The following is a 25,069-nucleotide window of genomic DNA, read 5'->3' on the forward strand; positions in this document are numbered from 1 at the left end:
AACTGATCCTTCCTGCCTATAGACGGTAGCCCCTCCAGGCGAGCAAATAGCTATGGCTTCATGCTCTATTTCTCTGCTAAGCTAATACACATGTATTAAACAACAAACAAACAAACAAATCTAGACATTTCCTCAAAGAACTTTCATTGTCCTGGCCTCTTATAAAGAAGTGGAAATAGGATGGTGGGTTAGTGAATTTTTTGTCAACTTGTCACAAGCTCAGGTCATCTGGGAAGAGGGAATCTCAAGGGAAAAAAAATCCCTGCATCAGACAGGCCTGTAGGCAAGTCTGGGGGTGTGTTCTTGACTAACAATTGCCGTGCAAGGGCCCAGCCCACTGTAGACAGTGCCACCTGGGCAGATGGTCCAGGGTTGTATAAAAAATCCGAGCAAACTTTGGAGAGCAAGCAGTAACCCGCATTTCCCCCAAGGACTCTGTGTCTGGTCTTCCCTCCAGGTTCTAGCTAGGGTCCTGTCTTGATTCCCTGCCTTAGCTTCCCTCAGCAACTAACTGTAACTTGGAAGATGAAAGGAACCCTTTCCTCCCCAGGCTGGTTTTCGGTGTTTTATCAGAGCAACAGAAGTCAGACTGGGCAGATGGGGAGGGCTGAGTGCATACACAGTACTGCTGGAAGCACTGCTGGAAGGATTCCCTCGGGTTAAGACAACCGTCCGAAAAATTGACCAGGTAAGACTTTAAGCTCTGTTATCAATTGTGGTCAACCCCGTGGGAAACCCTCCACCAATTTGCTAAGGTTCACCATATTTCTTTTCTTCCCCTGAGCTATTTTCCTAACCTTCCAGTCTCCTCTAAACCAGAGTAAACAAGAGATTTTGTTTTAAGCTCACAATTGAACCCTTAAGGAATGTGTGTGTGTGTGTGTGTGTGTGTGTGTGTGTGTGCGCGCGCGCGCGAGTGCACGTGTACGCATGTATATATGTATATATGTTTCTGTGTTAGAATTTGACTATGTTCTTGAAATTTCTTTCAAACAAAACCCAAGAGCAGAGTTTTAGAGACATTAACTTAAGGTAGTACCCAGTGTAACATTTCATACCGTGCAAGTTCAGTACATAAGTTGAAGGGGAGAGAGAGAGAGAAAGCAGTCTTGCTCAAACTGGCACTGAACTCGTCTCTACTTCCTGAGTGCTGTGATCACATAGGAATACCACCATGGCCTGGCTAAGAGCTGATTATAGGTCACTACTGCAGGTTTTAATGTTGGTGAACTGCAGCAGAAAAAGATGTTAGGATACAAAGAGAACATGACACTGCGGGCTTAACTCTCCAACAGGGTAAACTTTGGCACCTGGTGCTATATATATTTAAGTATTGAGATCCTGGGAAATGGAGCTATTATTTTATTTTGAATTTCTTGGTACTGTATCAACTCACAATGTACCCTCTGAATGCAAGAGAGTTCAGGAATAAGAAATAATAGCAGCCCCACTATTCTACCACTCTAGGTATAGATCACATTTAAAAAGTTTTAAACTAATTTTTGCAATTGGTGGCTGTACAGCATGCAATGTATGCGATTATTCGTCTCAGTTATATAAGATCTCATCACTGAAAGAAAATGTTTTTATTGAAACACAGAATAGTAAAAATGGATCTTTGGAAACTATCCGACCTTTTGTTCAAGAAAAATTGAGGCCCATACATCTCACAGGAACCAGGAACTACCTGCTGAAAGCTTAGATTCCTCTCTCAGTGCACACACTTCCGTTCTGAAAACCTAGACTTTTCTCACATCAGAGCTTTATAAGTCTCCAGCGGCAAGTTCCATGGTGTTATCACTAAAGAAGGTTGTGTGTGTGTGTGTGTGTGTGTGTGTGTGTGTGTGACATCAGCAGATAGTGCTTTTGCACTTTTCTTGGCAACTCCTATGGTATGGTACTTTCTAAAATTCAGCTACCTTATTAAGAGCTACCCTGGCGTAGCAGGTAGAGCACAGCACTCTTCTCCGGCATATCCCTCTGAGCCCAGATCCTAATAACACTACTTACTAGGCCATCCTGGCCACTACACCCAACTTCCTTGATCCTTAGTTTCCTATTCAATAAAATGGAAACGACTCAAGTTTGATGTGAAGATCTGAAAGGAAAGCATCTAAGCTACGGTCAGATGAAGGTACACAGCCCACCAAACTCAGGGCAGAGGCGGCTGACTCCAGGAGATTCCGGAACCAAGGTCCCAGGGCCGCCTGGGACTTCAGAGGCTGGAGTCCCGCCTACATCTTCTCGGCCTCGGTGGTTGTCACCCAAGATCCCGACAGTTCTGAGCCTCGTTCCGGAATCTAACAGTTTTAGAGCCTTCTTTTCTCGGCCCGAGCTGGTCGAATAGAGCTTCCGGGCTCCTCCGCTGCCGCTGGCATTCACAGGAATCCAGCACAGCGCTCCATCTTCACGTCTTTCTGAACCTGACCGAAGGTGAGCGGTCACCGCCGCGGACAGCCACCGCCCTCCCGGGTCAGTAGCGCTACACACTCGAGCCAGCTCAGCAGGCTGTGGCGCCGAAGGCCGCGTTACCTAGGAAACTGGGGCGGGGTCTGACATAGACCGCCTTTCGGGGAATTTGCGCAGGCGCAAGCCTGGTTCCGAGTATCGCGAGAACAGCTTCCCGGAAGTTCCACGTCAGTAGGTCGGCAGGTCCGCGGGTCGGTGGCTTCCTGAAGATCAGTGACGCCGGGAGCCTGTGAGAGGCTCGGGCTCGGACAGTCGGAGCCATGGTAGGTCGGGTCCCGCGGGACAGAGAGCGAAGCTCACCGGCTGCAGCGGGTTCCGGGGGCTCCCGGGCTGGGGACCGTGGTGAGACGCGGTCTGCGCCCCTGCTGCGGCCTGGCGGGGTTCTCCCGTCCTGTTGGAATCCTGCTAGGCAGAAGGCCTGGTCCAGAGGCTGGGGTGGTTTGGGTGCCGGCGAGTGAGCGGCTGTTGGCTCTCCTGGCAATCAGGGCGCCTGTCTGTGCACCCGCCCTCTGCAGTGGGGTCCAGTAGCGCAAGTAAATGCCAGGGACAGAAAACGGATCCCAAAGGCAACTTGGACAAAAATCACTTCATTCTGTCATTAAGCTGGTGTCTGTCTGCTAATCTGGTATCCAGGTTGCGTGCAGTGTTTGATAGTGTGCAGACCCCACATTGCAAACTTAGAGGAAAACAAAGCCAAATGTGTATGGAGTCAAAGGTGGCTTTTCAATCGTCGTTTTCTAGGGGCAAAGCAAGATTGGGGAATTGTTTATGAAACTAGCTTATGTGATTTTCTGTACTTTTTAAAAAAATCATCACCGTCACGCTCAAGTGTGACCAGAAATGCCTCTGCACAGGATTGTTACAATGTAAAACGTGTGAGGCTATCTTTCCTGGAAAAAAAAAAAGTAAGAAAAATCAGTATTTGTATTCGTAAATATTTTCTTGCGTGTTTTATTTGTTATGGCTCACATGAGCAAATATTCTGGCGATTGAAGACTGGAGGGGAAATAACTCAAGTCCCTTACCTGATGGTTTTTAAAAAAAAAACACTTGAGACAAGGTTTTCACAAAGCAGATTGTGGAAAAGTCAAAACTGGAGCAAGGATTGGCTGGTGAAAGGCGTGGCGACTCCCAGGAAACCTCTTGGAGAAAGAGTTTGGCATAAAATTTAGTGTTTCCAGCTTCTCTCACATCATCCTCATTTGTACACTTTATTGGGTCCCCAAAGTCGAGAAGCCACCTCAACAGACCTTGTATGGTAATCATTTTATATTAAACAGCTAATGTTGATTGAGTCATTTTATGCCTGATTTCATCTTGAGACATTTTTTTTCACATATTAATTCACATATTGCTTTCATTCTTTATGCGAGTTCCACACCCACAGATTGAACCAGCTTTGAGTGGAAGACATTTGGAGGAAAATACTGTGAACATGCATTTATCTTGTGATAGTATAATATAAGTCTTTGACCCTGTATTGGTGTTTTAACTAATCTAGAGATGGCAGAGAGTAATGGGTAGATTAGAAGCATATACCACAGTATATAAGTCAAACTTATTACTGCATATCTAACTGTTGCAGCTGAGGTTTGAATGTAGCAAGACTCTGGGCCTTGTTAATCCACCTGTTCCTCTCCCCATTCCCAAATAAATAAGGTGTGGAGAGAAAGACCTCTATAACCAATGATCCTGCCCTTAAGAAATACTCACTCGATAAGCCAGAAGAGCTGTGTGCACAGATGTACCCTGGTGAATGGGAAGGAGTCCTTCTGACTAGACGGATCAGAAAAGGCATATTGGTGACAGTGGCATTTAAACTAATTCTGGGGATGAGAACACATTGTGAGTACTGTAACCATCCAGGACCTGCTACAATAGCTTTTACATTGTGACTGTGATGGTAAGTGTGACTACAGGAGCTCTTGCCTGCAGTAATGGACATTATAAAAGTAGTGTCTGAGCATTGGAGTATGTGGAGCTGTACTGGGTTGTTCAAAGATCCCTGAGCACGTTGATCAATTTTAAATCAGTGCTAGCATAAAGTATATATTTATAAGTATATACTTGAACGTGGTGGCTTATGCCCAAGATCCCACTATGGCTCCTGGCATAAATATTCTTCCTGTTTGTTGACTCTTAAGATGAGAGGAAGAAGTTAAAATTTGTGACAGTAGTGAGTGGGGCAAAGGTTCAGAAGACATTGAGAAGATTCTGCCTTCCTGAAACTGGTGTATGATTTAAAGATGATGGCTTGAGTAAGTTTGAGATGGATAGGAACAAGTGACAGTGGACAAGTTCCCAAGGGACCTGAAGAGTTAGAACATGGATTTTGAAAACAGTTGTTGGAGGTGAGGGAGGCATGCACTGAAGAGCAGTAGGCAGTGACCTACATCTGACAGAAATCCAAAAAGAGGGGAAGAGAGACCTTGGTAGGTGTTTGTTTCAGGATATTACCTCTGTTGGATCCTCATGTGTTGACAAGTCACCCTAAATTTCTGTCCCATTCATGAATGGAACAGTGCAAAGAAGCTAGCCCAATAACTCATCCTGCCAAGAAAGCTTTCAGGTTGTGCTTTAGGCTTGTTGAAAGGGAAATGTGTTTTAAATTAGCCCATAGGAGAGCGTGGAACCTACTACTCCAGGGCATCATTGTCTAATGGATTACTTCTGAAATGGCATCCCTGGGAGAAACAGAAAACAGTTGGTCAGATAATTTTCTGTTCCATGATTCAGATAATGAGGCTGACTGGAAAGGGGCAGTTTTAAACTATTGCTATTTTATGACTTGGTTTTGTTCAAATTAGTTGTAATTTTTCAGTATTTCTATAAGTTCAAAAGGCCTTCATGGATGTGAATAAACCTTTGTTGGTTAGACATTATACTGCTTGTCTGCAGTTTAAATATTCTCCCACCCCCACATCTTATTAGTTCCAAAGAGCTCATTTACTATGGCTTAGGATGACTACAGCTTCACAAATGATAGTTCCTCATATAACAGTAATGGCATGGACATGAAATTGTGATTTAGTTGATGTTTAAATTTAGTTTAGTTTGCATTTATTTATCTATAAAGTAGGTGTCCTAGAAGTATTATCTGTGGTTCCTTAGAGGTCCCTGTTTTCTGAAGTCACAGATCCGAAGTTTCACTAGTAGTAGGATGTTATTGGCCTTTCCATTAAGTTTATATTTGCACTGATGAAAGGTGACTGTGCCGGGACAGTAATATCAGACCTGCTGATAACACGCCCTTTTTGAGACAAGAGTTTTACCTAGTTTCTCAGGCTGACCTTGAACACACAGTCCTCTTTTCCAGAGCCTAAAGTGCTGAGATTACAGGAGTGCACCACTACACCCAACCTGATATATTCTTGATTGTCAAACAGTTGTTTTTAAAGTAAGAGTTTTTGTAAGAATGCTCTCAATGAAACAGTAACTATTGTTTTACTGTTAATCTCAACACCTGAGTAGGCATTTTCTAAATATTTGCATGACAGAATGAGGATGTGTAAAGTATTTGTAAATCAACTTAGGTCTGGTGCAAAAGGCACTTCAACACAGATGAAAGTTCGGGATGCTGGCGTTACTTGATATGGTGCTGCTTATTCAGACATTTATTAGACATAGTCTGGTAACTGAAGGACGTTAGCTGGTCCCTGACCATGTTTGTTACTGATGATAGAATTTTAGAGACTGAACTTCATGTATTTCTCATACTCAAAGACCTATCAGCTAAAGTAGGTAGTAGTATTAATAAATGTGACTTTTGATTCAGTGTAATGAAATATGCCATATTTGTGGATCTGTGTAACTCAATGAACCATCATTTCTCAAATGACCAGTGTATTATTATGTTATAAAAAGCCACGCAGGAGTTGATATCTCTTCAGAGTATAGGATAGACCTGTGGATTTGTGACTTCAGATCCCACAGTACAAGTGTTCTTTAAGGAACCCTCTTCTCACTCAGGCAGCATCAAAGCAACATCCATTCTCCAAGAAATGATTTACGTACTCCGCTTCTGAACTAGACGTGTTTGAGTCCAGATGGTGATTGTTTTTGTTACATATTATCACTTGAAGTCCTCATAAATTTTAGGTGTTTAAAGAAAGAGGTCTGGATAAGTAAAATTTAAAAACCACTGCTATAAATACAAACTTAAAAAAATATCATTTTTGTAAGTGTGATAACATGGGTGCATTAGACTTGAAACTCTATTCAAAATTTAACAAAGTGAAAACAATTGTTTCATAAGCTTCTTGATACACCATTTCAAGAATATTTTATTTGATTTAAAAATTTAATTTTCTCATTAATTTTCTTTTCTCCTTAGCCTCTTCGACTTGACATCAAGAGAAAGCTAACTGCTAGATCTGATCGAGTTAAGAGTGTGGATTTGCATCCTACAGAGCCATGGATGTTGGCTAGTCTTTACAATGGCAGCGTGTGTGTTTGGAATCATGAAACTCAGGTAAGATTTTAGTAGCAATAAAATATCGCTGCTAATAAAGAAGCACCAGAGTCTAACAGCTGTGTGTGTGTTGCTTCTCAATAGGAGTTAGGTTTGTGTGGGTGTTGCTTATGGGAGAAACTCTTTTGGGCGTATTGTATGTGGTCTTTAAATACAGCAACGTTGGTGTAGATAATATTATCACCAACTTTCCCCGCTCTGTCACTAGTTGCCATTCATGTATATTGAGAGTGGCAACAGCATTTTTAGGGGTGAATCCAAATACTCTTACCTTTCAAATAAGGGAATTTGGCGCCCTTTTGAGGCAGTAGGTGCAGTGTTTTAAAACAACAGCAGTGTTTTGTGATTTGGTGCCTCTCTGGCAAATCTTAACCACACTGAGTCTTGATTTATTACTCTGAATGGATGGTAATTGTTGTGATCTTTGCGTGACAGAACTGGTAAAATGACAGGTAGTTGTTTCTGACTCACAGAGAACCATCTCAGTGTGAGCTGTTGCTTTCTTGACTTAGATGGAGCACTTCCATGGCTGGAGAATGCGGCCTTCTCCACTCTTTAGATGATTTAGCTCCTGGAGTGTGAGTTGACTTTTCCTGCTGTTTGTCCACCGCAGCACCTCATGTGTTACTCAGGCATGATGGTTTGTTCTACAGCTGGCCTCTTTTCACTGCTCCAAACAGCCTTGGATTTGTTAATGATTCAAAAGATTTTGTGCATTTTTCTGCTATCTTGCAGACTGCACATTCAGCTGCTCTGTTGATGTCATAGTTACCTGGTAGCAGCTGTGTATCTTGGTGGCACTTACTCAAGCTTTGTCTTAAGAATCTTTGAAGTCTGTTCTGGGAAGCCTGCGTGGCCTTAGCAGTTCTAGTAAACTAGACTCTACTGGTTTTTTTTCAGTGTGTCTTGGTTAATGAGCCAGTAAGGTGTGTTATATTCCTGAAACTCTTCATTATTGCTTTCTTGGTACAAAAAGAGGCATTAAAAATGATAACTTTGCCAGGTCAGGACAACACATACCTGTAATTCTAGGCAGAGGCAGGTGGATCTCTGAGTTCAAGGCCAATCTGGTTTACAGAACGAGTTCCAGGACAGCCAGGACTACACAGAGAAACTCTGTCTCAAAAAACTTTAAAAAATTAGTTTGATTTTCAGAATTTTAAAGGCCAGGCCTTTAAAATGGGAAACCAAAGAAATCTGTTCATATCTGACTTTTCTAGATTCCTGAATTTCCCCCTTAAATTATGTAGATGATCCATTCTAAGCACCCAAGGGACATCTAAACTTTACTTTTCATGCTTCCTAAAACAAATGAACAACAACTACAAAATCCCCATAGTATTTTTTCTAGAAATAATGTTGTTAAGATGGGAAAAAGAAATTATAGCTTGTTTGAGTCATTTCTATAGGCTCAAAAAGTTCTATTTATTTTATTTAATTTTATTTTTTTGAAAACAGAGTCTCACTATGTAGCCCTGGCTCTTGTGCCTCAAAACTTATAATGATCGGCCTGCCTCTGCCCTCAGGTGCTGGGATTAAAGGTGTGTGTCACTGCGCCACTACACCCCGTTTATGGCTCATTTTTTTTTAAGATTTATTTTTATGTGCATTGGTGTTTTGCCTGCATGTATGTCTGTGTGAGAGTGTCAAATCCCATGGAACTGGAGTTACAGACAGTTGTAAGCTGACATGTAGTTGCTAGGAATTGAACCCAGGTCCTCTGGAAGAGCAGCCAGTGCTCTTAACCCCTGAGCCATCTCTCCAGTCACTTTCTGGCTCAATTTTTAAAGGAAACTTAAGCTAACTGAACAAATAGTTGGGTGGACTGCACAGCAGCTGAATTCAGCACTGTTGTAGGTGTGGGGTGCACAGTGGTGATGCCTCCTGACCTTGGAGAGCATAGTGGGAAGATAGAAAGTGAACGTGATTTCCCCGATGAAGTGGTACTGAAGGGAGTAAAAGTTTCCAAAGAGCCAAAGGCAACACTTGAAAGGGGAGGAGGACCAGAGCACAGAGGGCCCAAAATGCCGTCCTGTGACCATCTGCTTTCTCTTTTAAATTTTTTACTTTCAAATCTATTAAAGAAAGGGTGATTAGTCCCTCTCCTGCGTTTTAATGTTGAGCTGTCATACATTCTTTAACAACATTTTAAACTAGAAATGCTTTATAGTCTGATAAGTACAGCAGAATAAGACCTTTCAGTTATTTCCTCATAACTCAATCATAACTCAACCTATTTATTCTTGTTAACATTTCAAGACACTGGTGAAGACTTTTGAAGTATGTGATCTTCCTGTTCGAGCTGCAAAGTTTGTCGCAAGGAAGAACTGGGTAGTGACAGGAGCAGTAAGTACTTCTAAATATCAAACCCTACCCTCTGATTGGTCAGTGGTTATAAATACCAGTTGCAGAATTGTAATGCCTGATTTGTTTAGATAATTAATTAGATGTAGCATTTGAAGGATGGATGCTATGCCTTGCCTTGAGCCTATAATAATACTGTTTAGCTTTTTATGCAGTTTACCTCATAGTAGTGACATTTTAAACCCTCTATTCCTAGGATGATATGCAGATTAGAGTGTTCAATTATAACACCCTGGAGAGAGTACATATGTTTGAAGCCCACTCAGATTACATTCGCTGTATTGCTGTTCATCCCACCCAGCCGTTCATTCTCACAAGCAGTGGTAAGAGACAGCCTGTTTCAGTCGTGTGCACTCTGAGTAATGATTTCCTTTGAGTGAGGCATGTTAGACTTTAACTGCTGTTAGCAGTGGAGCTCTCACTCCAAGCGTCTTTTAAACTTTTGAATGCATTACTGTGCCATTGATGCTGCCCACCTGTGTATTTTAATGAAATAAGTGTATTTAGGATTATATTGCAATTTCTCCAATTCCTGTCAGGGAAAATACAAAGGTCTAGATGCTTCAGTGTCTGGGGAACAGGAAGCTCGTTAGTATGCTGATGAGTGTGAGCTGTTGGCAGGTTGCCATGGACACTGGTTGGTTTATCTGTGTATTCAGATTACCTAGCTCCCTGGTATTAGTGTAAAGCAGTGGCCCTGTGGGAGGATGATTACCCTGGGTAGCCCTGAGTTGGTAGTAGTCTTTGAAATGTTCTTAAATTAACAAGTGAGAACTTTTATAAAAGCAGTCTATCTCATCAGACAAATGCTGCCTCTTTCATCAGTCAGCGCTGTCAGTCAGACTTAGACGGTGATCACAGTTCCTCTTAAATTAAATTAAAAGATTTTTTATCCTCATGATTTTTGTCTGCTTTTAGTAGTTAATTATATACATTTTGTCCCTGTTCTGTAGTTAGGTTTGCCATGAGGCAAATGGGTACTTGGAGATCTTTTCTAGCATTGGTTCTATGGTTTAGATAATGGAGTGTTTAAACTCTGCATTTGTTGCCTTAAAAGAAACCAAGACTGTCTTACTACAGAAATGAAAAGCAGATTGCAACTGACTTGACTTTCTTTTGGTGTAGATGACATGCTTATTAAGCTCTGGGACTGGGATAAAAAATGGTCTTGTTCACAAGTGTTTGAAGGACACACACATTACGTTATGCAGATTGTGATAAATCCCAAAGATAACAATCAGTTCGCCAGTGCATCTTTGGACAGGACCATCAAGGTAGGTGTCCACTCTGTCGGTGCTTTCCTGTGCCTGGCCAGAAAACTGCTTCTGTGCTCTTATAGAAGGAACATTTGCCATGTGGAAGCAACATGGTGTAAAATTAGTATACACCCTAGGATCATAAGACAGGAAGCATTGCCATGATTTTCTAGGTCACCGTTTTTTGTGTGTCTTTTAGTCATTGTTACCCCTTCCTCATCATTTGCTTCACATTAAAATTCTGTCTGCTGCCATTTCCCCTTCCTGTCTTTGTTCTTCCTATGGGCTGCTTTTCTCTGTAGAGTTCATCTTGTCAGTTCACCCTTTCAGAGTAAACTACAGATACCTAAGAGTGAAATGCAGGATTGTCAGGGCTAACGTGGGCTGTTATTATTGACACCAGTATAACCTTGGTTATATACTGTCCTCTAGAAATGCCATGAGTGTTCACAGAACATTGCCTTCCATCAGCAATTCCTCTGGACTTCTGATCTTTTCATTCTCCCGTTTAGATTTATTTCTCTCTGGACATTTCTCTTCTGCAGCTCTCTAAGGGTTTGCACAGTCAGTCATTCTGAGAGACTCAAGTCAAGCAGCTGAGCTCTAGAGTGTGTGCCACTCTCCCTAGCTTTTACTTCTATTAATGGTCTTCACATTGAGTCGTAATTCATGTAGTTTGGAATCCTTTATCCCCATGACAAACTGGATGTTAGAGGCAGGAGCTGTGTCTCCTCTTTCACAGCCGCAAGAAGACATTCTGAGAACAGCACAGTGCCTTGGCTGTACCGGGCACTGAGTACATGCATGCTGCAGTGAGTGTAGTCAGATTTCTGTTCATACTGTCTCTCTGTACATTGACTTAAAATAAAATTCAAGTCATATTATTTTTACTTACATATATATATAATATTTTTATGAATTTAACTCATATAAGCTATTATGTGTTTGAAGATCTTCAGGTTTTTACCTAACCTTGTAACCTTTTGTTTAATTGTCCTTTTGACATAGGTCGGAAACAGATCAGTTCTAACTTCTTTACTAAATTAGGTTTATATATTTATTTTTGAGTCAGAGTCCCCAGTGTATCCTAAGGTGGTCCAGAGTTTACTGTGTAGCCCATACTGGCCTCACATTCTCAATTTTCTCAACTTCCCAGTTGCTGGGAACATAAGCTTGTGCCTCTCTGCCTGACAGGTTTTTCTTTCATTTTAGTACATGTTACTAATCCACTAAATTACCTGTCAAATTCTTACTTACCTTTAAGCAGAGATCCTCAAAGTGTTACGTACTGATTCTTGCACTCTGCCTGTATACCAGTGTTCTTAGTTTGCTTTCTGTTGCTGTGATGAACTGACCAGAAGCAGCTTGGGGAAGAAAGAGCTTATTTATCTTCTAGCTTTTAGTCCGCCGTCTAGGGAGGTCAGAGCAGAAGCTCATGCAGGAACCTGGAGGCAGAATAGAAGCAGAACTATGGAGGAGCACCATAGTTAATGACCTGCTCAGCATGCTTTCTCAGGCCATCCAGGCTCACCTGCCTAGGGGTGGCACCCCCACTTAGTGTGCTGGGTCCTCCCACATCAATCATTAATCAAGAAAAGGCCATTCTAATGGAGGCATTTTCTCAATTGGAGCCCTTCTTCCCAGAAAACTAGCTGTGTGAAGTTGACAAAAGCCTAACTGGACACAAGCTGAGCCATAATTTGTATGGAGAAGCCTGGGAATTGACATCTGCGGAGAGCAATGATTCTGCTCCCTGGAAATTAACACTCTCTGTCTTGGCAATGGTGTTTGATGTCTCATGTGAGGAGTGGGTGGAGCTGCCTCTCAAAGTGCTGACTGGCAAATGTTGCTGTTTTCTGAAGGTGTGGCAGCTAGGCTCCTCATCACCAAACTTCACTCTGGAGGGACACGAAAAGGGCGTGAATTGCATTGATTACTACAGTGGTGGTGACAAGCCGTACCTCATTTCAGGTGCAGATGACCGTCTTGTTAAGATATGGGATTATCAGGTACAGTTCCTTTACCCTTCCTTGCTATATGCTGGGCTTGGTCTTTACTGCTTTATAGCACCCCGGAGACTTGGATGGAAGAACTCTTTAGAGAGTCTTAGTTAAGGCCCCAGTATTTGCACCTAAATTGTGGTCCTAGAATTCTCCCCCTTATAAAAACAAATACAAATGCATTTTAAGATTTTAACAACAAAATGCCAGCGTGCTTATTGTTTGTCTAAAGGGCTTTTACAGTGTCATATAAAGCACACGTGTCTGAGTGTCCTCATTCCCAGACTTCTGTATCTGAAAGAACACCAGCACAACAGTGAGTGTTGTGATGTAACCTCGCTCCTAGGTGTGCACTCATACTCCACACTTCTCACATCGTAAGTAGTTTCCCAACAGCAGAGTATAGTGGTACCATCGATGTATTTGGGAGACTGAGGCAGGTGGATTGCTGCCAGGCCAGCATGGGCTACATAGCAAGACTCTGTCTGGAAAAAAAGTTTCCACAAGCAAGTAGGCCTAAAAAAAAAAAAAACAAACCACAATTTTACTTTGAAACTTTCTTAGATTTGTGTTAATTTAGAAAAAAATTAAAAGGCTAAAACAGTATGGTCTCCTTCGACCATAGGTAAAGTCTGTGTACTAAAGAAATTGATTATGCCATAGATAAAATAATGTAATTATCAGGAAAATAATATTCAGACAAAACCTATCTCTTGGGATTTTCTGTAAGTGTAATAATCACATTTACTTTTACCTATGACATAATTGAAGAAAATAGTCATATATACAACAAAAGAATAATGCTTTTAAAATGTCTGTATTAGATCTGTTGAGTTTGCTATAACTACTATCAGGCGGAGAGAAAGTGCAGTGAGAAAATTAAAGATGTGTTATTTGCTTTCAGTACTGAATCTGTTTTCTGTGTCTTGATTTCAGAATAAAACTTGTGTGCAGACCCTGGAGGGGCATGCCCAGAATGTGTCCTGTGCAAGCTTCCATCCTGAGCTGCCCATCATCATCACAGGGTCAGAAGATGGTAGGTCAGAGCCAGTGTCACTTGTGTGCTTGACATGACTTACTGCGTGTTTAAACCAAGTGGTGCCCGGCATTCAATGATTCAATGGGAGATTTCTAGCTGTTTCCATATCTGGATTAGGAGTCCTAGGCTTACAATATTAGGAGAATAAGGGGGCTTTATCACCACCATTCTAGTGTCTTTACACTATCACTTAAATAAAAGGACGTCAGATAGTCTAGAGAAGAAGCCTGTGCTCTGGAGTCTGACAGACCTGAGTTCAAATTTAGGCTCTGCCACCTTGCAGATACTTGGTTTGGGTAGATTAAGAGATGAGAACATGCTACTCATAGAAATATAGCGAGAGGGAGAAGTCACACCAGCAAACATGCGATACATGTTTTTACACTTAAATTTAATTGCCTAGTTGTAGGTTCCTAGTTGTAAACTTTTTGCTATTTCATTTTTGTTGCTTTGTAAACTCAGATAAAGAATAGAGATCTAAATGCCATAAAACTACTAGAAATTACTTCTGTTGAAATAGAAAGACTTCCATGCAGCTCATTCACCAGTTTATCTTGGATGTTCATGTTGTTCACATCCAAAGGGAATGTTCATGTTGCCTTTTAGGAACGGTGAGAATCTGGCATTCTAGCACCTACCGGCTTGAGAGCACTCTGAATTATGGGATGGAGAGGGTGTGGTGTGTGGCCAGTCTGCGAGGGTCCAACAATGTCGCTCTGGGCTATGATGAAGGGAGCATCATTGTTAAGGTAATTATACTTTCTTTAAATGTGTAGACATAGGCAGAGCCACTGTTGTAAGACCATCAGTTGTGTTAAATTAACATTTCCATCATTAACTAGAAGAGATTAGGCAATGACAGTTTAATGTGGAAGGAAGGAAATAAGACTCCATGAGAGGGAAACGACTGTGGCGTGGTTTTTGACTTTCTTTTGGTCACTAAGAGCTATCTGTCATTGTTCCAGCTTGGTCGGGAGGAACCTGCCATGTCCATGGATGCCAATGGAAAGATAATCTGGGCCAAGCATTCAGAAGTTCAGCAGGCCAACCTAAAAGCAATGGGTGATACTGAAATTAAAGATGGAGAAAGATTGCCACTGGCAGTAAAGGATATGGGCAGCTGTGAAATCTATCCACAGACTATTCAGCACAATCCCAATGGGAGGTAAGCTGTCACTAACATCCCTCTCAGAGCAACTTCGCATCTGCACAGCATGTCCTTCATTCATCCCCATGCTGGACCCTGCTCCACGGTTCCACAGTTGCAGGCAGCCTGGTCAGCTGATGGAGCTGACATGTAGAGTGGCACAGCTCCATAGCACTTCAGATGAACCGGGTCTGTGTTCTTGGGGTCAAGGACCTGGTCCTATTCAACGAGTGGTGCTAAGTACTCCTTACTGCTCTTATGGAAGACTAGCTCCAGCGTGTCTTCTGAAAGTTTGGGATTAGAAAACTTGTATTTCTTATTCACAATCTGAATCGTCAGTTCTGTTTTCCTTTAAGATTTATAAAATAATAACTGCCGCGTGAGAGAAGTTTCTACAACAGTAAGTTTAACTCAGACCTCTAGAGCAGTGGTTCTCAACTGTGAACCTTGACCCCTTTGGGGGATCATATATGAGGTATTATGATTCATAACAGTAGCAAAATTACAGTTATGAAGTAGCAACAAAATAATTTTAGGTTAGGGGTCCCCACAGCGTGAGGAACTGTATTAAAGGTCACAGCATTAGGAAGGCTCAGGACCACTGCTCTAGAGCCTTATAAATCATTTTATAGTATATCTGGACGTCTTAAACCATCTTCACTGTCATTCATAAATGACCAAAGTGTGGTATCAAGGTCTAATCAATGATGACTACATTTTTAATTATCTTATGAAAGTTAAGGCATATATATTAATATCTTCAAGCATTTTTTTTTGCTGAAAGGTTCATTTTACCTTTGACCTTTAATACTTTAATAAACTGATCTTTAATAATAACAGACATTATTATTTTCTAAATGAAATTTGAAAAGAGGTATTTTGTCTACTGGGGAAAGATGTTTGGGTATGTAACATTCTATTTTTGTTATTAAATGTTAATGATTCTCTTTATTTTAATTAATTTATCAGTTGAATAAGATTTTTTTGTTCATGTAAGTGATGTACATCAATGTGCAGGTAAACTTGCTGTAAGGTAGTGCCTTGTGGTGTGAATGCCATGAGCATGGTGGTGGGCATCTTGGTGCTCAGCAAGCACTACTGCATGACTGGAGTTCTCTGCATCTCCAGCTCTGCGTGCTCTCCTGTCACCAGAGAAGGCCACTGCAGCAATGTTTTTGTCATTTACTCTATATTGATAATTGCTTTTGGACTCGTTGCTTAGAATATTATATGCAGCATATTCAAAGAAATGTGTAACATTTTAAATTATAATAATTGACTAAAAAAGCATTTGTTACCGAGTTATTTTATTATAAATGTGGATTACTGTTTCCTGACACCTCTTGTCATTGTGACTTCTGTCATTTCTAGGTTTGTTGTGGTGTGTGGCGATGGGGAGTATATCATCTACACAGCAATGGCTTTGAGAAACAAGAGTTTTGGGTCTGCCCAGGAGTTTGCATGGGCCCACGATTCTTCAGAGTAAGTTTTAGTTGCATGATGTCTGATTGCAGATAGGGTATTGGTGCCAGTGTGGTTGGTGCTCTTCCATGTTAAGATAGTCCCCCCCACAACAGCTTCCTTGAGGCATTTGGAGAGTATAAACTGCCCTTCTCCTGTCTGAGTTACCATTGAGCCGACTCACTCAGGCTACTGCAATAAATACATTCAACTGGGGATCTAAGACCTGTATCTGAGGGAGCCTGTGACAGGACTTGATGCTTGGGGTTTAAGGCAAAGTAGGCCCTGCATCAAGTCCTTAGGAAGCCATCACAGGCATGGCCCCCAAGGGGCTGGCTGTCCTTTATAAAGTAGTTGGGAGAGATGGTGCTATGCCATGTCACCTGGACAAGAACTTTTAATAGATCTTTTTTTAAAAACTCAATTTCTGCATATCCCCTACTGTTCATTCTTCACCCTTTCTGTCTGAATTCAGAATATTCATAAAATGCTCTCAGGAAAGCAGAAGTCACCCTAGCTCTCTATAGTGTATACAGTTCATAACCAGCAGCAAAGTCAGATTATCCCCAGCTAGTCAACTCACTTCCCAGTCCCAGGTAAACACTGATCTGCTTTTTGTTATGGTATAGGTCAAAATTTGTTCTTTAGATGTCTTTGGAGTTTCGTATGTATGGAGCATTATAGGCATACATTCTTGGATCTGGCTTTTGAGATCATTCATGTTTTTATCTGTATCAATAAGTAGTTCTTTTGTGTGTAAAGTAGTATTCTTTTGAATGGCTGTACCACAATTTAAACATTCACCTTTTGATGGATATTGCTGTCATTTCTGGTTTCTAAAATGATTTGTAAACTTTAGTAATTTGCATAACATATAACATGAAACTCATTCATTATTTGTCTAACTATAAAGTTTTTGCTATATCCTAGGACAAAAGCAGGTCAGTGAATTTTCAAATGGGGATATATTTTATATTTTTGAATGATTAATATTAAATCAGAAGTATTTGAATTTATTTCTAACATTTGATGGAATTATGGTTTAGTGTGTAGTAATGTCATTTCCTCTGTTCCTTAGGTATGCAATAAGAGAAAGCAACAGTGTTGTAAAGATTTTTAAGAACTTTAAGGAAAAAAAGTCATTTAAACCTGATTTTGGAGCTGAAAGTGAGTGCTATTTATTTATGATTCATTTTGAGAATCTTTGTAATGGCTCAGAATATTTGAGTGTAATCTCTCTGTGTCCTTTTAAAGGTATCTATGGGGGCTTCTTACTGGGAGTCAGGTCTGTGAATGGCTTAGCCTTCTATGACTGGGACAATACAGAACTCATCCGCAGAATTGAAATTCAGCCCAAGCATGTGAGTGTCCCCTCTGGTTGCTTTTGGGAGGTTTCTCTTTGAAATGTCTGAGTCCCTCATGTCAAGAAGGGCCCTTTGCACACTGCTATCCTGGTCCCATTGCACTGAACACCACGCCATTTACCTAAGAAGTGCTCACAATATCAGTTCTGCATTGGAATCAGATAGTAAATATTGGCTATTTGTAAAAACATAGGATGTTATACAAATTCCAAATGCCATTCAAATTTGAAATGACCTTAACAAAGTGAATACACATGTTGAAGAAAAGAAATTAGGGAATTCTTAATGTGAAGAAGCTTTTCCATGCTTCATGTGCTGATGGTCTGGAGCCCTTCTCCAGTAACAACCTTAGAGATGCCAGTTGGTTGACAGCTTTCACTGTTAAGACACTGCCATAGGGAGCATCTTGCCTCCCTACGGTCCTGAGTCTGTCTGCTAGAGAATAGGGCTTGTGGTGGTGTTTTTCTTTACGTATAAGTGCACATACATATATATATAGAGAGAGAAATAAGGAGTAAGGATCACTGGTTTAGAGAATTGGGAGCGGAGCACCTCTCCTGAATGACAGCACTCCTGTGTCCCATTGGCTTTCCATTGCTGGGCTAAGTACAACAGCCCTGTGCTGTCGCCTTCCAGATGTATGTAGTACACTGCAAGTTGCTCCCCTTCCTGTGAGACTGACCCTGGAGTGAGCAGAGTGCACAGTTTGTAGTGGCCACACAGGAAGGCAGGTCAGTCATCTGTGTTTCTGTTTGTCGGGTTGCAGATATTCTGGTCTGACTCTGGAGAGCTGGTCTGTATTGCCACTGAGGAGTCATTTTTTATTCTTAAATATCTGTCAGAAAAAGTCTTGGCTGCACAGGAAACACATGAGGGGGTTACTGAAGATGGCATTGAAGATGCCTTTGAGGTAAGTCTCACCTCAACTTAGGCTTTGTTTTTAATATTTTGTATTCTTAAAACAGATTACACTGATTTTAACGTTTCTGTGTAAATTAGGTTTTGGGAGAGTAAAAGTTTTGATAACATAAAAATTAAAATCTTGGCACAAACAAGTTGAAAGTAAGTATGTTTGAAATAAATGTGTGCTCTGACTTTTAGGAACTCTGCAGGCATACTCTGATACCTTCACTAAGGAAACTTGAAAATGTTTGGTTCTAAGACAGTTGAGCCAGAATAATTCAAATGAGCCCTGAAATGGGAGAAACAAACCACCCACTGTGGGGATAGATGTCCTAAAGGACTCTGGGATACTTAGCATTCTAGTTTCATGTGTGTTGAGCAGTTTAGATCAATAATGAGATTTCACAATATAAATAAATATTCATGTAACACTGTCTTTAAATGAAGACAGAAATTCCTGGGTGAATGTTCTCAAAATGAATTTGCATTCCTTATGTTCCACCTTCATCATATCCAGCTTGTTCACAGTTGTCTGGTGTTGACTACGATAGTAATAATCTTTGTTTTCTTTCTATAGGTTCTTGGTGAAATTCAGGAAATTGTGAAAACTGGGCTGTGGGTGGGTGACTGCTTCATTTACACAAGTTCTGTGAACAGATTAAACTATTACGTGGGAGGAGAAATAGTCACTATTGCCCACTTGGACAGGTACTAAATATCATTTTGCTCTTTTCTCTTAAGCAGCCTAAATGTAAAAGTTCTTTGTGAACCAAAGGTAGTGTTGACTTGGAACAGTGATAGGATGATTTCCTCACACTAGTGTTAGTAAACTTTCTGATGGTAACCAAAGCCACATCCATCAAATGTAAAGATTTTGAGCAAGCGAGGAGTGTATGTGTGTGTAACATTGTAATCATAGAATAGGGCTTCAGTTTTATTTCTGTATCTGTTACAGGACAATGTACCTTCTGGGCTATATTCCTAAAGACAATAGGCTTTATCTTGGGGATAAGGAATTGAACATTGTTAGCTACTCCCTGCTGGTTTCAGTCCTGGAATACCAGACTGCTGTCATGCGGAGAGATTTCAGCATGGCTGATAAAGTCCTCCCTACCATTCCCAAAGAACAGAGGACCAGAGTTGCGCACTTTTTGGAAAAACAGGTGAGAGGTTTTGCCTACCTTCCTTTTTTCTCTTCCTTATTTTTAAAATGAGCATTTGACAGAATGTTGATATGGATTGTAGATTGTAGAATGTCATCTCCTATTTCTTAACTGACCACTGATTGTCTCACCAAGTCAGGTTTCTCAGTGAGTTGCTGTGGCAGCGTGCAGCACATTTGGCTTGTACTTGTCTTTAAGCTCAGCACCCTCGGTGCCTGTCAGTGTTGGTGCTGGTCTTAGCAGTCTTCTCATACCCCCCTTTCAAGTTCTTGGTATTTTTATTTCTAGCTAAGCATGGTAGTACACAACTTTATTTCCAGTATGAGGGAGGCAGAAGTAGGGATATTTTTGAGTTCTGGGCTAGCCAGGACTACAGAAACTGTCTCCAAAAACAAAACAAAAACAAAAAATATTGCATCTTGCTTTAACTTTTTTTTTAAAAAAATGTTTGAAGTACCCATAACAAATCATCATTATTAATGTACCTTTTGCCTAATGTAACATTTTTTACTTCAGTTACATATTCACAGCATATAGAGTATTTTTTACAAGGTATAAATCAATGTTCTTTCCTGTCCTCCAGAGACATTTATTCTGTTTTTATCCCTACGGATAGAGCGATATTCTGATTTTATTTTTCAACTTTAGGCATTTCATGTGAGTAGGGATTTTTGGGTGCGGACATCACAGGAAGGGGTGCAGCCCAGAGAGTCACCTAGTGAACCTAGTGACTTTAAAACCCTGTAGGTATCATTTCAGCCTGTACACAGCTGATGGAAGCGGCACCACAGTAGTTTAATGCAGCTTCCCCTTGAACTAGTTAGATATGATAGAGAAATTCCATTCGCCATCGTTCTGTGGACTGAATAGAAGCCTGCTCAGATTTAGATTTCCTAGTCCCTCTGCATTCTTAGCATTGTTCTCTCGATACTCAATACTCCCTTTTTCAGGTGTTGTGTATCCCCTAGACTGGAGACCCTCAGAGAACAGACCTGTGTGTCTGGGGTTTTCTCTTGTGTCAGTGCTAGTGAAGATAAGCGCTAACTTGGGATTATTTTGAACCAGTATTTACACTGCACCAGCGGGTAGGTGGGGAAGTGGAGTGGTGCATATCCAGCAACATAAAGCCATCCTGATGTGTCCAGATTGAACTCTGAAAGTTGTCTGGCTTCTGTTCTGACCACTCCATACTAGGCTTTTTCCTCCAGTACGCTGAGAAGTAAAGCACCCTATTTCCTCTGACACTGCTACATTCCCAGAGCTAAAAACTTGCCCTCAGTGGTTCTGTCTTACAGAAGTTAACTTTGTAATTACAACATTTGTTGTAAAATCCTGTCCTGGTGGCTTATTAGAGCATGAGGAGACCTTTGGCTTTCTTCCTTTGGACACTTGATAGGCTGAATCTGAGACCAAATAAAGCATAACTATGACAGCTCATCACTGCCTGGACCCCAGCTGCTAGATGACCTTCAGATGATAGAAAATTGAAAGGTTTTGCTCTTGACCTGCCTTTCTCTTCCTGTTTCTGTCATTAACCTTTATAAAATGAAACCTGAACTGGATGACCTCTGAGGCCCACTTTTGAGGTTACCAGCAGCTGCATTTACCTGAACCATGTGCCCCCTGAACACCTGATGTAGTCACTAAAATTTTATTTAGCTTGTATTTAATTAGAACTTATTAAAATATATGAATAACATCAATTCTTTAGTTCTGACCCACACCCAGCTCTCCCAGAAACCTTTTAAGTTGAAGTATTTATTCCTATAGCATCCTTGTCACAGGATGATCTTAAAGATGTAAATATACAACTGTGTAAAGTTTTCATTTTAGAAATAAAAGCACAAAAAATAGGAATGTGTAAAATTTCATATGCCAAAAATGGCTCCTGATTTGCACTGTTGGTACTATCTTCTTGACTGCTAATGGATGTCAAATAACTTGGAGTTAAATTCCATTTGGTCCACTGTGGGCTATGGTTTCCTGTCAGTAAGGTCTTTTGAGAAATAGTTTGTTGTCTGTGTACTCTATGTGCACATTCTTTGTAAATCACACATTTTCTTTTTAAAAATGTGTAGGGCTTCAAGCAGCAAGCACTTACAGTATCCACAGATCCTGAACATCGTTTTGAGCTTGCTCTTCAACTTGGAGAGCTGAAAATTGCTTACCAACTAGCAGTGGAAGCAGAGGTATGTTCTAATCCATGACTTCCCATAACTCCAGGAGGGTTAGTAGGTACTTATATGTTTTTGCTGAAACATTTTCTAACTAATGGTCTTCAAGGAATTAGTGACTCATTGTGGTGAAGCTGTTGTCTCTTTGATCTTTTTCAAAAATGCTTTGATAGCCTTTGCATAAATTAAATGGGTTAAACTTACCATACTGTTAGTTGTATAATCTGCTTGAGAAGTTTTTTCCTGTCTAGCCTGGCTCTCAGAATATAAACATGTCAACAATTTGCTGTATTACAAACTTGTGAGAGGCACTGATTTCAAAGAATTCTGACATTCTGTAGATCTTTGTATATACTATGTACTGATAATTATAGGTTAAGTACAGCATTTACAAGTAAATTATTATTGTACAAAAAATTGTAGCTGTCAAGAGCATTTAAATGTGTATTTTATTTGATTTCTCGGAAGCTACAAATGGCCATATTCATTACTCAATATTTAAGGACATTAATTTTCTACTCTTCCTAAAAGAGTATTACTGATTTGTTAAAATAATTGCAGTCTAATGTTTAAATTCCATTTATATGGCTTAGATTCAGTTTCTCTATGTAATTAAACATAAAAATGAGTTAATTATCCATGTACCATTTGAATTTTGTTCATGTGATTTTCCTTTCATTACACATTTTTATCATGTCTTTGGTTGACTGACAGGGCCCATTTACCAAACGTAACTCAAAAATTATATAATGTGTGTCTGTCTTCAAATGTCATCACAGCAATGTTCGAAGTAACAGAATAATACTGATATTGTTAGTTTAAATGTTTATTTCCAAAGATGTTTTATCTTAATCTCTTATAGTCGGAGCAGAAGTGGAAACAACTTGCTGAACTCGCCATTAGTAAATGTCAGTTTAGCCTAGCCCAGGAGTGTCTGCACCATGCCCAGGATTATGGGGGTCTGCTGCTCTTGGCCACTGCCTCTGGAAATGCCAATATGGTAAACAAGTTAGCAGAAGGCGCGGAGAGAGATGGCAAAAATAATGTGGCATTCATGAGCTACTTTTTACAGGGCAAGTAAGTATTATATCTCAAGGTCTAAAAGACTTTAAGGAGTTGTAGACAGTTACTTCTACACTGACTGTGAGGATAGCAGTGTTTGAGAGGAATATAAAACACAAATCCTGGCAAAGAGCTGATGGATGGCTGAGTGTTGTTGAGTAATGGGGGCAGCCAGAGAATAGTGTTACCTACCGTAGTTGCATGAGCTGTTCAGGGTTAAAGAGTCTACCAGTTACTTACTCCTAGACCATTTTTCCGAATGGTAGCAGGAGACAGCTGTTCTCTTCCAAGAGGACTAATGGCAGAGGACTATCTACACTGTGCCATTTTTGGTTTGTTTTGTATAAGGATGAGGGATGAAAATGTTATTTGCAGATGTCATGAATTTCTAGGTATAGCAGAGTTAATGCAAGCCAAGTCATGTGAACATCAGTCTGCCTTTTGGAAAGGAAGTATTTATTGCCCTTGCTGTACATGCCAATTCTTAAAAAATCCTAGACTCAGTCATCAAACATTTTTCTCTGAACTGTATTACCGCTATACTATGACATGCTACACTTCCAGGTATAAAACTCAGAGTGCATAACAAGCTTGCCATAACCCTCCTTGAGAAGTCCCATTATATTCTTAGTTATTCAAGCTAAATAAGCTAAGTGCTGCCATGGACGCTGTCTTATCCCTTACACCCCTGGTTTTGTTCAACATTAAGACAATTTTAAGGCTGGCAACAGAAGTGAATGTGTAAGGGGTGGGCATTCTTCTTCTGCAACAGGTTTATACTTTAAGCTCTATGTGCTATTCTCTAACAATTCCTCTGCTTTCCTCTGTAGGCTTGATGCTTGCCTAGAGCTCTTGATCAGAACAGGAAGACTCCCAGAAGCTGCCTTCCTGGCGCGCACTTACTTACCCAGCCAGGTCTCAAGGTATGCACTTAGTTTAGGGAGAAATGTTTCAGCTGAAAACAGGGCCCAATAGCTTCATCTTTGGTTCTCTGATGTCTCTAATATTAGGGTGGTGAAGCTGTGGAGGGAGAACCTCTCAAAAGTCAACCAGAAAGCAGCAGAGTCCCTTGCTGACCCCACAGAGTATGAAAACCTTTTTCCTGGATTAAAAGAAGCGTTTGTTGTTGAAGAGTGGGTCAAAGAGACACATGTGGATTTGTGGCCAGCCAAGCAGTACCCTCTTGTCACGGTGAGTGGCAGAGCGCCAGCTTCTTTAGTGTGACTGCAAGGAGGAGACATCACAGCCTAACTTCAAATGGTTTAAGAGCTAATGACTGGGATTTGGGCCAAGTGTTCAGATTATTTCTGATTTCAGAGTATTTTATTTTATCATTGTTTTATTTTGATAGCCAAATGAAGAGAGAAATGTCATGGAAGAGGCAAAAGGCTTTCAGCCCTCGAGAGCCACAGCTCAGCAGGTTCGTATAGAACATGTGACAACATGATTAACATTGTTGATTTAAATCTCTTGGCAAGTTCCTTTGGCTTCATATTTACCTCTTTTTGAGTTTTTAGGAATCTGATGGGAAACCTGCTTCTAGCCCAGTTATCATGGCCTCCCAACCTACCCAGAAAGAAGAAAAGGTGGGTCAGACATCCTCCACCCTCAATCAGGAGGGCAGGCTTTTAGATGTCTTTGGTATCATATTTCAAAGAGGCTTCAAGTGGGACGATGCTCTTGTCAATATTAATGGTAGACTCTGGCTTTGGACTGTGAACCAGGTAACTTAGTACAGCACTGTGTAACATCTGCCATCTCCCTTTCCTTGCAGAACATACTAGAAATCGACTTACAGTCAGTCGATTTGGATAATTTGGAATTAGAAGATATTGACACAACAGACATCAATCTGGATGAAGATATTCTGGATGATTGAACAGTTTGCCATTTACTTCAATAAGAGATCAAGACAAATACAAATTGATCACCAGCCTGACCAAGAACTACGGAAACTCCTTGATTTGCATATGTAAACAGGGGGAACATTGCCTTTTCCTCATCTTCAGAGGAGTTGATGGGCAGCATTTAAGTTACTGTTCTCCTTGTTAACTGAAGCAGATGTGCACTTTTTTTTTTCATACTGTCTGTCATTAGACCATCTCTCATAAATCTTTTGAACTAATGAAAAATTCCTGAGTTTCCTTCCTAATGAAAATGGATATCGGGTTTTTAAATTTTAGATAGCTGAGCCAA

At 40.7% G+C, this 25,069-nt stretch overlaps 1 protein-coding gene across 2 annotated transcripts; it reads left to right on the forward strand.

The window, feature by feature from the left end:
* Positions 1-2,573: 2,573 nt before the first annotated feature.
* Copb2 (coat protein complex I subunit beta 2) lies at positions 2,574-25,005 on the forward strand. 2 transcript variants are annotated; one of them, XM_048452582.3, is made up of 23 exons: positions 2,634-2,732; positions 4,129-4,372; positions 6,803-6,940; positions 9,200-9,286; positions 9,501-9,627; positions 10,430-10,578; positions 12,423-12,569; positions 13,497-13,596; positions 14,206-14,348; positions 14,565-14,764; positions 16,118-16,228; positions 17,286-17,374; positions 17,462-17,568; positions 18,338-18,481; positions 19,052-19,182; positions 19,430-19,637; positions 21,716-21,826; positions 22,674-22,888; positions 23,704-23,796; positions 23,884-24,064; positions 24,225-24,293; positions 24,391-24,459; positions 24,648-25,005. In XM_048452582.3, the coding sequence occupies exons 2-23, from the start codon at positions 4,370-4,372 to the stop codon at positions 24,750-24,752; spliced, it is 2,727 nt and encodes a 908-aa protein (XP_048308539.1). In that variant the 5' UTR covers positions 2,634-2,732; positions 4,129-4,369; the 3' UTR covers positions 24,753-25,005. The 2 variants fall into 2 exon arrangements, with proteins under 2 accessions (XP_048308538.1, XP_048308539.1); XM_048452581.3 differs by lacking the exon at positions 4,129-4,372 and having other exon boundaries at positions 2,574-2,732.
* Positions 25,006-25,069: the final 64 nt, after the last annotated feature.

This window comes from Myodes glareolus, chromosome 4 (genome assembly GCF_982192425.1).
Source record: "Myodes glareolus chromosome 4, mMyoGla1.1, whole genome shotgun sequence".
Classification (NCBI taxonomy): domain Eukaryota; kingdom Metazoa; phylum Chordata; class Mammalia; order Rodentia; family Cricetidae; genus Myodes; species Myodes glareolus.

Excerpts from the sequence above, each read along its gene's own strand:
- Copb2 (XM_048452581.3), top strand. Across the intron at positions 6,941-9,199 it reads TTTGGAATCATGAAACTCAG|ACACTGGTGAAGACTTTTGA; the intron begins GTAAGATTTTAG and ends TAACATTTCAAG. Across the intron at positions 19,183-19,429 it reads ACTATTGCCCACTTGGACAG|GACAATGTACCTTCTGGGCT; the intron begins GTACTAAATATC and ends TATCTGTTACAG.